Source organism: Calidris pugnax, unplaced genomic scaffold (assembly GCF_001431845.1).
Source record: "Calidris pugnax isolate Ruff unplaced genomic scaffold, ASM143184v1 scaffold8, whole genome shotgun sequence".
Lineage (NCBI taxonomy): Eukaryota > Metazoa > Chordata > Aves > Charadriiformes > Scolopacidae > Calidris > Calidris pugnax.
In genome coordinates this window covers 4,879,305-4,893,056 of record NW_015090830.1, presented here as the reverse complement: position 1 = coordinate 4,893,056, position 13,752 = coordinate 4,879,305, and the positions used below count along the sequence as shown (strand labels likewise).

The window sequence follows — 13,752 nt, the reverse complement described above, 5'->3', positions numbered from 1 at the left end:
CTGTACCTAGCAAAGCGTGCCAGGTGTTGAGTAAAGCATCTGCTTCCTTTATACCTTGGAAGCACAGCAGATATATACTTACTCACTCATAGGACTCGCAGACATCAGGGCAGGAGGCAGAATTTATTTGACCTTTATTCCTCTTCCATCCCTCACATCCATTTCATTTATTTTATTGACTCTTTCTGTTTATTGAGTGGGCTGGGGAAATCAATGGCAATCACGTGCAGAAGACAAGAAGATGCAGTGGCTGCAGAACCAACGCTATTAAATACCAAGGGCAGGAGATCAGGAATCGAGCCCTGCTCTCGATACACAGCGCGAGAGCTCCATCTCCCCACTTCCTGCAACGCCAAAAATGGGATTTGTGACCACGTCTGCCATTCTGCTGACACACAAGTTTCCAGGGGGAGGGGACACAACAGAAAAACAGTGTTTGTCCACTGTGTAAGTATAAATGACAAATTGTCAACTATCAATTTTATATTTGAAGTTAAATCAATATACTGCCCACCACAACACAGGCTCATCTCCAAAAACAGGGATGAAAAACACAAGGCAACATCAGGTTTTCTACTGTTTGTCACTCACAGTCTGCAGGAACACTACATTAAGGTGCACCCCACTGTACCCTGTGCTCAGTCCAACACACAAGCCCATTATGTGAATTCTTGACAGACACAACGGCTGCAAACTCAGCCCTTAAAAAGCCCCAACTTTTGTCACACATTTAAAGCAGTGGCTCCAAGTGCATGACAAAGAGGCGTTAAGTTTTAATCTCAAGAATATATCATAATTAGAAGACATCAAGATTTAAATAATTTCATTTATTTAAATCATAGCTACAATTTTTCTATCAGAGTTCAGTGAGTTGAAAAAAATTAATTTTTTTCTTTCCCCTTCAGTGTTACTCGGGTAATTCAGGGAAATTTTTTTTGCTGTCCACGTGGAAGCAGCAAGCCAATAATTACCTGTTTCACATACATGCAGCTTTCAAGAAAAAACTAACTCGAACAAGGATTTCAACACTGAAAACTCAAAAATATAAAGCTAGGGACAAAACAGGACATAAAACAAGAAAATAAAATTCTGCCAGATGAATTGGTTTATTTTTATTCCCTTGTAGCTCCCAGAAGTTTTCAGTAACAGATCAAAGTAGTTGCTTTAAAAGGCAAAGACAACACGATAAATGTAACACCGAGGACATGATAGACGTCCTTAAGATGCGTCCAAAACACATTTTAGAATATTGTGAATACACATTCTCATTGTGTAATAACCTTTCACAATAAAAGTTAACAATTTTAAGTAGAACAAGACAGAACTGGAAGTTTTGCAGGTCATTTCCTCCAGAATATTTAGCTGAAAAGTAGCTTTGAGAATCTTATCCCTTTTATACATGAAGGCCTTCCAAGGGAAGCCAAGTGATCTGTGTATGAACAGCATTTCATTTAAATTAACTTTCACTCTCTTGTTCCAAGAATCATCTATAGGGCATACTTTCACTTTTATATTAATGGTGAAGGTTTTGTTATTTACTTATTTTGTTAAGATATGTCAGCATTCCCAGCATCTGATATATTCTGTATTCCTCCAATTTAAAGCATAATGAATAATTCTAAGCAGAAACAGAACCTCCAGATACTCCTCCCAAGAGCAGAGAAGTTGCACCAGAAGTTTACTTCCATCTACTGCACTCCCTGGACAAATTAAAATCCTGATGTTCTCCACAGCAGCTGCCATCAAAAATTAACACTACAGGAACAGGAACGTGAGCAGACATGGAAGTTAGGGGGCACGTGGTTATCTCATACCAGATATCGTAACTGAGGAGGGAATTCTGAGGAGGTTTTGAATTTGTGACCCACTAATAAACAACTTCTCCACTCCCTTACTATGAGCTCTCTTTGCCATTACCCTCCCAAAGGGTTGAAAGGGGAAGAGCTCTTTATTTTCTGTGTCAGAGACAACCAGACTCTGAGTAAGAGATATTCATGTTGGAAAAACCCCAAAGCACTGGAAAACTTTAAAAAACATTTCTCATAGCATAAGCATGTGTACAAATTGCTTCTAAGCAGCATTACAAGTATCAGTCAGGATGCTGCCAGCTTACTTCTCCAGAAATTTCAATTCATCATTACCTCATTATTTGAGGGAGCAGAAGGTCAGCTCATGTCTTACTACAGAGCCTCACCTGTCTTCTTAAAAGAAGTAAATCTATAGTTTTTGCATTTCTATTCAGAGTAAGGCCTTCAAAAACAAGGACTGCAGAAGTTTCCTTTTTTTATGAGCAACGAAAGCCATACTAGCAAAAATTTTTTCTCTTTAAGCTAGTACCCATTTGACATCTTAGTTCAGATGTTAATTCCTAAAACATGGATTTCAAGTTGTAGATTTATTAAAGCAGATTTCATCATCATCCTGTTTCAAAACAGCACTGGAAACCTCAATAAGCAGCACAGGTTCATCTGCAAGAAATCCCTTGTTTACAGCACAGTTTCTTGGCACATTCTGACTGGAATATTATAATGTCTGTCATCTTCAGTTATGAGAGTCACCACAGGCCAGTCCTCCTCTGGGTCATTGGGATAAAGGGTGATGAATTCATCAGTATTGTATTTATATAATCGATACACTTGGATGGTATACTGCAGCGCATAAGCAAGAAGAAACATTTCCACCTACATTGGAAAAAAAAAAAACAGAAATATGATGTTTAAAAATTAACATACCTTTTACAAGATATTTCTCATGAAAATACTAAACCAATACATATCAGATGTAATTTTTCAAAGAAAAAAATATGAAGAAATGTAAATGAGAATACATATACATGAGCATCTCTCATTCAGCATCTCAATCATTCAAGTTAGTTGTAATTTGCTGCATAAATACCTCTAAGATACCATGTCTTTAGTATGGAATTCTTCTGACCCAGCAATGGTAGAGCAGGATAACAGTCCGAAAGAAAAGCTGCTTTATACAGAGAATCCCACTTCCCCACTGCCACAAACAGGTAGGAAAGACATTCTCTCATACCAGTATTCATCCCATTAAATCACTAAACCAGTCAAGAATGGATTCCAGGCACTGATCCTTTCTCTCTTAGAGGATACTCTGAACTCTCCATCCAGCCAAATAAAAAACAGATGGAAAGCCTTTACAAAACCTCCTGATATCAGAAGGAATCCAAAGAAAGAAGCTGGAAAGTCTTGTCTACCACTGTGGCAAGCAGATCTTGTTCTAAATAACAATTTAAAAAGAATAGCACTGAAATAAAAAAGATCTAGTCACAAAATATGCAACATTACTTGTTGACTAAACTAGACAGCAAAAAGGTCGCCAAGCAATCAGCTAATTTAACAGTACCAGCAACCGTCTCATCTATATTAGCTGTCAAACTTTTAAGCTAATAAACACAAGCAAAACATAAATACTTCCATGTTTCTAGTGTCTATAATCAAGTAGTGTATTTAACTGTAATACCACACTTGTAACATATTCAATGGGATTTTTTTTTTTTAAATCAATGTTCTGAAATTTTTCCACTTATATAGCTCATTAACCACTACATTTTCTTTTGGGGCCTTTTTGTCATAGGCATATCATTTCTGCAACAAACAAGGCAGTAACTGTCATTGGGTTATCAGAATTCAACCAGTATACGTACTACACACGATCTGAGTATTACCTCTTTAATAAAAATATCATGATACAAGCTAATGATTAAGAGATTAATACAAATATCTCTGTATTAGAAGAATACCATATTTCCAAATACTGATGCTACCTAAGTGTCAGTTGCCACACAAAAGTCAACATTTAAAGGAATGCCTTTACAGATCCTTACTACAGACAGGCATTTCTACTATATTTTTCTCAATAAAAGAGTAGGCAAAAGCTGGGTGACTTCTTAAACCACTTGAAACTAAGACCTCCAAAACAGGAAAATAACACTGTAAAAACAATCTCTCCTTACTTGTTCAAGGCCTCCACTGTGACCAATATGATTCAAGTGATTATGCATTAACTGACAAGGGTTGCTAGATGTATCCCGTGCAAACAGTAACCACGAGAAGACAGGAACTCTCCTTCCATTTTTATCATCATTGTATAATTCAATGGCGGTGTTGAGCATCAAAAACTTCAGTGCTTCATAGAGACTATACTCCTCCTCTTCATTTGTAAACAATTTATCACAAGCTTCTTGTTTCTCAATAGGACCCTTGATTTCACTTATATTCTTCCACTATCAAAAAAAAAACCAAACAAACAACACACACAACATGTTTCAATAGCCATCACCATGCAAGACCTGCAAAAAATGAGTTGTAAATTGTGAGACACACAGCACAGGCACTCAGGATTTAATTTATGAAAGGCTTTGTGCTTTTTTAAAAACACTTGACAATACTTCCACAGCTGTAGTCCTATCAAGATCGAGTTAGTCAGATTTTGCTTAAATTAGTCCTTAAGCAAAGCAAAAGAAGGGGATGTTGGAAATTGTTGCAAGGTGGCAAAACAAATGTTGTCATAGGACAATAAGCAATAAGATAATACCCTGCTTGATTGTATCATAAATCCTACATTCTTTATACTCTTTACATTTCAGTTACTCAGCACATGTATTTCATTCCCACCCTAAGAAACTGCTTGAATGCAGCCTTTAAAAACTTAACTGCCTTCAAAAAAGAGAATATGCATACACAGTAAGACAGGAACAACTGAAGAGTTTTTAAATAAGTTCCAGTGTTTCAAGGGGTGGAAAGATGGGGCTAGGCAATACAATCCAAACACTGAACAAGCGTAACCATTTCCCTGTTACGTTACCCAGAATAAAAACATATAAACATGGAACTAAAACAACTGCTTTGAAATTACTTCAGCATTATTCTGTACTTTTTTTCCTTTCCATGACCTGCTCAAGGTAGCAGCAGCATTTATCCATGGTATTCATCGTTCCTTCCAATGAATACAAGAAACAGAGGCAAAATGTTACTTCGTTACATTTACTTCTCCATTGAAACCTAATTAATAGTTTTCTGCAGAGCTTAGAAACTAACTCTAGCATGAGGCTAATGCATGCAGTAGAAGACCAGAAAACTCCCACAAATCTGATTCTTTCCTTGATTTTTTTTTTGCATTGTACATACAGAAATGTGACTTTTTTCATTAGTGAAAGCATCCTCATGCTGAATTCACCACATTCAAAAACGTTTGTCATTTGCCTTATTTCCAAGTGACCAAGAATAAACAAGTACTTTTCAAACCTTTTTTCTTAGAAGTATTAAATAATCCTTAATTTCCTCTCTTATATCTCCCATCTTCCTGCCCAGTTTCTCTTTCAGCTGCCAATGATTGATCCACTCATATTTGCTCAGCAGATTTTCAGAAAGCTGGAAGTTGAGAGAAGGCAGATTAAGTCAAAAATCTTGAAAGGAAAAGCCACCAACTCGCATGTTATCTTTTTACTGATTCCCCCCCCAAAGGTTTTGCACCTTAAAAACAATCCCTCTCATGTTCTTCTGTACATATGTGATACTAAGATGACCATAATTGAACACAACTGGCTCTTCATAATACTTGCTGGATAACTGCCAGAATACTAGGCTGTAACTATTTCCATATCTAATCAATACATATGCACTGGAAAAATAAATCACTTTAAGTTACTCAGGGCTTTTTTTTTTTTAATTTTAAAAAAACCCTCCCAGCACCAGCTGACAGTGACCATGTTTGAAAGTGTCCCTGAACCAACAGAAAAGAAAGTTAAAGATGTGAAGACAGTCACCAGACAATCTGGAAATCTCTGTGGAGTGCAAGCTACTTAGTCCAGAACACACAGGCTGTGTTTTCTTTTCAGGGTACATAATTAAAACACTATGGGACTATAAGTTACATTACTATAAGTTACATTACAGTCAGCACTATAATAACATTTATACATTATAAACTGGAAACTAAGGGTACCTGGACTCAATTCCAAGTTGAAACAATCACTGTAAATGTACAACAAAGCTGACCACTACCACTTCTCAATTGAAGGGATATTAAGAAGTGAGCATTTTGAGCATAACAGAGAAATGAGATCATAAAATTATCAAACAGGCTAGAACCAACATTCCTCTACTGTCAGAAGACCAGAGTTTGACACATACCATGGTAAAATCCTCACTCTGCAGCCAGCTTGGTAACTCAGTAGCCTGGCTTAGTGCCTGGAAAAGAGTTGCTCTGAGAGCACAATAGTTATCACCTCGTACTCTCCTTATAGATGCAAACTTCTGAGCCACTGCTTCATATCCCTAGAAAAAACACAAAATCCAAATAACATGAAAGCATTAATAAAACATTTTAAGGTCATCCACTGGTGTCATAAAAGATATTGGAATATTAGCATCAAAATGCTAATGCTATTTTAAAAAAGGGGGGGTCACCCACTACTCCTTTTGGAATTTCAAATGCTTTTTCACAAATTATGCTTTGAAAAAAACTCCCTTAGTTGTGCTGAAACACAAACACGAAACCAAAGAAATCTAAGTAGATAATTGGTTGTGGCATTTATTCAATGACAGTAGAAAAATATCACTGAAATGTGGATAGCTAATCTTCTTAAGTTTCAACAAAAATATCCAAACATACAAACATACATACACTAGACTTTAAATCTAAAAAAATATATCATGGTTACAAGAAGTTTCAGCAATAATTTATTCCATTTACCCAATACGTGTCACATGTAGTTTGTTTTTGCCTCAAGGAAAATTTGTGTTGACACTGAAATATCTTGACACATGTCTGAGCACGTTTGTCCCCTCCCAGCTGTTCCCATACAGACACTTTTAGCAGAAGCAGCAACGTTGAAATGTAACTTCTGAAGCTCAGCGTGTCTCTTCAGCTACCCTAACTACAGCCAATGCCCCCAGCATCTGCATTTCTCATACTAATCTCTTGAAGGCAACACAGGGATCTTTTGACTTACGGAAAGTATTTTTTAGGTTTATTTACACATACCACTAAATTTTCAAATTGCATTGAAAAATACAAAAGAAAAAAATCCAAGAAACAAAAAAAAAACCCCAACCAACCTTATGCTTTATTTTCTACCACCCTTGCTCAAGATTAATGTAAGAAAACTAGTCCAGAACCCACAAAAAGTAAGAATTAAGGAAAAATTTAAGAAAAACCGAGCCTATTTGTTAAAGCTCACCATCTTAAAAACGATGAAATTCATCAACTTTAGTTATTTGCCTTCTGCAAAAAAATTTAGTTATCTGCTCTGCTATTTTAATAGCCAAAAAAGTTACCATTTTATGCTAATAAAACAAATTTAAAACTTTCATTGAAAACATTAACAAAGAATAGTATTAATCAAAACCCTAAATTATCAACAAGTAGCCTTACTAAAAACCACATATCGAATTAGTACAAACAAAACCATCTTCCTGTTGTCAGCCTCTTCCAAGAGCAGACACCGTAAAACACTCCTATTGTATTTCCTGGTTTAAGGATTGTTCCCATAGGAAGTCACCTACTAAACAAATAAAAACAAAAAGCCCAACAAAATTCAATAAAAAGAGAACCAATACCTTTCTCATCCTTTTTGCTACTGGTGTATTTCCTCTCCATTCTTTTCTGCAGTACTCCAGGATGTCCATTTCAGGTGCAACACTTAGTTTATGTTCTGTCAAAACAGAACATGTAACATTATACTGAGATTAGTGAAACAGAACAACAGAGACAAAGCACTTAATTTCTAAATACATTGTATCACTTTAAAATAACATTTGTGCCAAAAGGAGACTGGCAGCACAACCAATAGCTACTAAGTAATTATTAGTATCAGAAGGGGAAAAAAAACAAGCAGCTTGCTCTCAAAGTAACAAGTGAACAAAAATAATGATGTAGTACACCAAAACAGAGAACACTCTGCAACATATTAATTGACATAGAGCAGAAATTAGTAAAGTACTCTTCATTTTCTTAGGAAGCAGAAAAAATATTTGATGAAAGCTTCTCTTCTTTCAGCAGCCAGACTATAAAGGAGAAAGATGACATATCTCTCTCAATAAAGCAGAAAAAATAGTAGAAAGAAGAAATAGTTTTCTCTAATAATTCCAAGAGCCTTCATTTCAAAATAGACAGCACTAAGGTTATCAAGGGATCCCAGCAACAGATGCTGCTGAAATGGCTATAAATCAGCAATTTTCAAGTACATCACTCATAACATAGGCTACATGACTGCTTTCCAAAGGATTCACATTCTGCTGTAAAGTAACTATAGAAACACAGGAAAAAATATACTAAGAGCAACTAGTTTTAGACAAAAATAGATCTTTTTGTGAATTAAACTGTACAATGGTACTTGGTCATGCTAAGTAACTTCTATTGCACACAGAAACATCCGTGCACAAAAATCCTTGGAAACAAGGGTGCCAAATCATGACAAATTAGTATGATGAATTGCAATACTGTATTGGAAACACCACACAAAGTTCGAATGTACCTGAAGAGCTTGTCTCACAAAGTAATATTTTCTCTCTCTCTATTTCTTCTGCATCACGATACATGTCCTCCTCACTGCAATAAAAATCAACACATACTTCATGTAACAGCACAAATCTTACAGTCATTTTACCTTCTCCCCTGTTTACAACTTCAGGCAAGTACCTAAGTCTTTCTCCAATTAAAAGTTCAACTTGATCAGCTTTCTATCTTATACATTTCCATAAAAACAACAAGAGTTACCAAAAACATTTTAAAAACTCAACTGTTCACCTCCCTTATTTATGATACATACATTGGTAATGAATCACTGCCTGAATTTCTCTTTTGCTGGTTGTAGAGACTACAGAGTACTAACGTCCCTTTGTATTTATAAATTATAGAGGATAAATTTGCAAAAGATACAAGCCAAAATGCCTATGTGCTGAGTACATTAATAATACAACCTATGCCTGCAACTGAGACTGTGTTACTCACTGGTGATTTGTATCTAGGCTCCTCTTGGGCTGAGCAACCTGCCTAGTAATGAGCAGAATACGTGACAGAATATCACGATGAAGAGTAGCCAGCTATCTGCAACTGCCTTGAATGCTATGAACTCAAAGAAAACAAAATTCTAAGTGTGATTTAAACTGCAGCCTACAGGCTAACTGAAATGCAGACAAACACTTCTTTGAATAATATGGACTTTTAGGTCAAGGTACAGTCTTAAGAGTCAAATGTCTCCATTTAAGCCTACATACAGGCATTCTGCAGCCAAGCCATGACCATGAGGAAGGAAATGATGGCCAAAAAGGATTGTTCATATGCATAACCTAGCATTATCAAGAATAGCTTTTGAAGCTAGGCTGTGAACATTACTGTTGAGAATGGAGGTCTACACAGTGTTCAAAAAACAGACAATAAACTGCACATTCCTTTAAACGTGATTCTGAGTAGCATTTGTCATATAATTGCATCTAGCAAATAAAATTTAAAAACATCACAGTTTCACATCTAAAATACTTCCAAAAAAATCATACACCACCACACATAGTAGTAAATCATTTAGATTTATCACTAAAAGAAGATTACATTGAAAGTTTGCATTTTCAAGAAAGTACACATGCAGAAAAAAACCCTAGGTATTATTCATTGCCCACTATTATTAGTAGCTTCTAATCTACTACTCAAAAAACCTCAAACTAGTGTGCTTGCAAGAGACCAGGAAGAAATTAATGCAATGACCCTGCCCCATCTTGCACTACTAAGAGAGTACAAGCAGTTAGGAAGACTGCAAAAAAGGGTTAATGTAGCCAGCTGGTAATTAGATTATGCTCATTTAACCTGAAAGGATACAGTGGTAAATCATGGCACTCTCTTTTTCTTTATATCCAAACCAGCTTACTTAAAAAGGTAAGGTTTCTAAATCATTTGCATGCATTTCCCTTGAGAACAAAAAAAATCTGTAGTACAAAGACAAAGACAGCTAATACCAGGAAACTGTCATCTACTGTACAGTCATAGGAAACTATAGTTTAGTTTTTACTCAAGTTTCAAACTTTTAACTTTGAAACCAGGCTTCCTGAGTGTTCAAGTAGCTGCTTGAAACCCTATTCTTAACAATATTACATAATTATTAATTAATAAGAGAAACAATAGGTGCAGTAGATATTAAATACAGTACTCCATAAAAAAAGAGTGCTACCTGCTGAGAAGAAAAATCACAGAAATATGTATCGCAAGTCTTTATCCTTGTTACAGTGTGGCAATGGACAAACCCTAATTTCTATCCATAACCTTGCTTCTCAGCAGAGATTAAGGTCCATTAAGGTTTGTGAAGAATTTCAAGAATACTTAAGCTTCAAAATACTATGAAAAAAACCCAAACAACTTGGTATTTGACAGCAGTGATCTCTAGACCAGCTTATGCATAGGCTAAGTATTTAAAATATAACCTTCCCCACTGAGCATGAACAAACCTGCTTCTACAAGAGCTCTCATGGGAAGTGGTGGGGCAGGGGGAAGCACTACTTTGGGATACCTCCTGGAATACGTTTAGGTTATAATGCACAAAAAGTGCTCAACTTGGAAAACTACTGAAGTAATTCAAAAAAGAAGTTTGGTGTAGAGTAAGCAGCATCATGTTTCTTCTGCGGATATTGCCCCATCTTCTTTCTGGGAGTTGACAACATAGAACCCTCTAGATTCAGAACCTGACAGATTAACATTCGGCATAAACAAAGTACTGCAATTTAACTGAGTTGTTTTGAAATCAATGTAGCTAAGGGGCATAATCCCTCTGCACAGGCACTCTCACTTCAGAGTGGAAAGTGCACCTTAACATTGTTCTAGCATAGCAATTGCTAAGCAAATCTGTGGAAACAAGAATGTCCACAATTCCAAAGAAACCAAAGCCTTTCCTTACTTATCTTCACAATACCTAATGATAGAGTGAAAATGAAATAACAGATGAAAAAGAATAATGAAATGAAACATACATGCACAACAGAAAAAAAGATAGTGAATAGTGTTGTGTGTAAACACTGAAATTGTTGAACTACTAAATCAGATCCTGCTGAACTAAAGATACCAAGGGAAAAAAATCAGAATGCTAGATTTTACTTAAAGTATCCTGGGCTTTGCGTTTTGAAAAACAAACAACAAAAAAGCATCCACATCACCAAAAAAAACCTAAACTCCAAAAAAATCAGAAGACAACAAGCAAAATTAAGCTGGAGAGAAGGGAAAAGACTATGGGCAAAATATAAATAGTTTTATACTAATAGATTTGCAGGACTAGAACTCCCAGTATTGAAGATGCCATAGGAAAACAAAAACAATGCTTAAAGTCTGCTTTCCATCAAACAAGGGTGAATATTTATTTTTTTAATGTCAGATTAAACTCATCACTATTAATACTTATGTAAAGCATATTAGTTCAAATAGCATTAGTATGCCAAATAGCAGCTAATTTAAAAGTTCAGAAGGATAGCTATTCTTACGTACCACATTTTTGCCAACATATGACATACACTTAACACAAATTTATATGAATCCGTGTGTTAATATTAAAAGAACTCCCATTAACATATTACTCTGTAATTTAAGCATGAAATTATATTTTTAAAGCATCCTTGAAAATACACACTTATTTTTAGTTCTATTTTCACTAAGTCAGACTTATTGTAATTTTGGATGTTGTCTTAAGTAATCCACTGACTACCTATAGAAAGAGCATTAGGTAAGAATCACTTTTCCTATTTTATAAATGTATTCTTCAATGACAAAGTCATTCTTAACATGCATTAATATTGTTTTCAGAGTTTGGAATAACTTTTTTTAAACCTTCATATTTATTTTTTCCTCCAGGTACCAAATATTCTTAGGAAGACTTCTACTGTCAGGTCTGAATCACATAACTAAATTTTTACTTCATCCTATAGGAGGAGGTTTACAAAAAGACAAGAACACACAAAGCTGAAGTGTTAGAATTTAGAAAAGCCCGATGTGATTGTCATCACTGCACCTAAAAAAGCGTTCACAAGGTTAAAACTAAGCTACCAGAGTATCTGCCTTCAATTCTTATTTTCCCATTCTCTGCATGCTACCCTTAAGAGCTTCATACCACATCAGTTACTCCCTTAGATGGGGAAAGACAACCACTAATGAACTATAAAAATAAGTGATTTATCTAATGGGCGAATGTGGCCATCAAAGTGTAAGATTTGACATGTAGATCTACTTCACTAAGACACTAACATACATGAAATTTTACCAAGAAATTCACTTTCACAGACTGAAAGTACTCCTCCCTTTCCACAGAAAAGCTGTTAATACATATTTTTTTAAAAATCCTCACCTCTCCTCAGATGATTCCATTGCTGAACAATTAGTAGACATAGGCTGATAGAGTTCACAGTTTCTAAATGCATCCTGATCTGTCACCAGTGATTTAATCACATCTGTCTTCTCAGGTCTTCCAGGACTTCTGTACATGCAGCCTCTTCTTATTTCTGACATAGATTGCTCTTTCTGGTCAGCAGCTGCGTTTGCTGAACCAAGTTCATTAGAAGGAACACCAACTTCCTTTTCATGCTGCATCAAACGTACGGTGGCAACACTCTCTTTTTTCTGTGTTGGTTCTGCACCTGCAGAAAGGCTAGCTGGTTCCGTCATCCGCCCTTGAAAATTATCCTGGCTTTGAAGAATGGAGAAATGTCTGAAGAGCAACTCCCACAGAAGAGCAAAAGCACGTTTTAAGAAAGTTACAGTATTTTGATAGTTATGTTGTATTCTGAGGATTCAGAGGGTACTTAAATTATTCAAAAGCAGGAACAAAAGCCAGAATAGTTTGGTAAAATAACACAGCACCCAAACTATTTCCAGACTCATCTCCTTGGCAAGACAATTTCATTTCTTACTGAGGCTGATCTGTGCCTGATCATCAAACACAACCCGCGCTAGAATTAGTGCCCTAACTGAACGCTTGCTCTGCTTAAGGGACATTATCACCTAAAAACCTCAGAATATAGAAAACCCAATGAAACAAGTTTTGGTGCTGCAACAGGACCATTTTTACAAATTCACCTGGTGCTCCATGAAAGTTCCCATTGCACCAGGATCGTTGCTTAACACAAAAATTTCTGATTTTTGTTCCTTCCAGTAAGATCTCCAAGTTATTACGAGAAGATTGTCTACAACCCATTCTAGCAAGTACTACAAAGGCTTAGGATGTGCCCATATAGTAAATTTTCCGGGACGTTTACCTTAAATTGATACAGAACCCTCCCCAAAAGGATTACAGGTTGCTTTGTAGTTGCCACATTCACGTTCTAGACAATTCTTCCGATGGCTACCCAGGCCGGGGACACCAGAACTGAGAGTCCTGAAAGCCTCTGGAAACCGTACAACGCGTTTCTGTCTTCGGATAGAAGACTCCCACCCACCTTCCCTTCCTTTCCCTGGTGTCACTGTCCTTTTGCGCTGGAGTCCTGCTATCTACACCAAGCCGAGCTCAGGGGGAGACCTACGCGCCTCGTCCCCGTGGCTCCCAGCCCGGCTCCCCAGGGAAGGACGAGCCGGGCTCGGTGAGGGACGCGACCCACCGTTACCCGCCACCGCCACGCCCCCGCGCCGCCCGGCCCAGCCCTCACCTTTCCGGCACCCTCAGTGCTGCGGGACCACGGGCCCCACGCCGCTCGGCGCCCCCCCACCGGGCGCAGGATGCCGCCCGCCCCGCTCCGGCTGCCCCTTGCCCAGGGCCGTGGG

General features: G+C 37.0%; 1 protein-coding gene across 3 annotated transcripts; it reads right to left on the bottom strand.

Annotated features, from left to right (window-relative positions):
- Positions 1–1,082: 1,082 nt before the first annotated feature.
- OTULIN (OTU deubiquitinase with linear linkage specificity) lies at positions 1,083–13,746 on the bottom strand. Of its 3 annotated transcripts, none has more exons than XM_014941064.1 (8): positions 13,638–13,746; positions 12,344–12,682; positions 8,504–8,577; positions 7,587–7,681; positions 6,159–6,302; positions 5,271–5,396; positions 3,980–4,249; positions 1,083–2,681 (listed from the first exon to the last, which is right to left on the bottom strand). In XM_014941064.1, the coding sequence occupies exons 2-8, from the start codon at positions 12,658–12,660 to the stop codon at positions 2,487–2,489; spliced, it is 1,221 nt and encodes a 406-aa protein (XP_014796550.1). In that variant the 5' UTR covers positions 12,661–12,682; positions 13,638–13,746; the 3' UTR covers positions 1,083–2,486. The 3 variants fall into 3 exon arrangements, with proteins under 3 accessions (XP_014796550.1, XP_014796552.1, XP_014796551.1); XM_014941066.1 differs by having other exon boundaries at positions 12,344–12,678; XM_014941065.1 differs by having other exon boundaries at positions 12,344–12,703; positions 13,638–13,729.
- Positions 13,747–13,752: the final 6 nt, after the last annotated feature.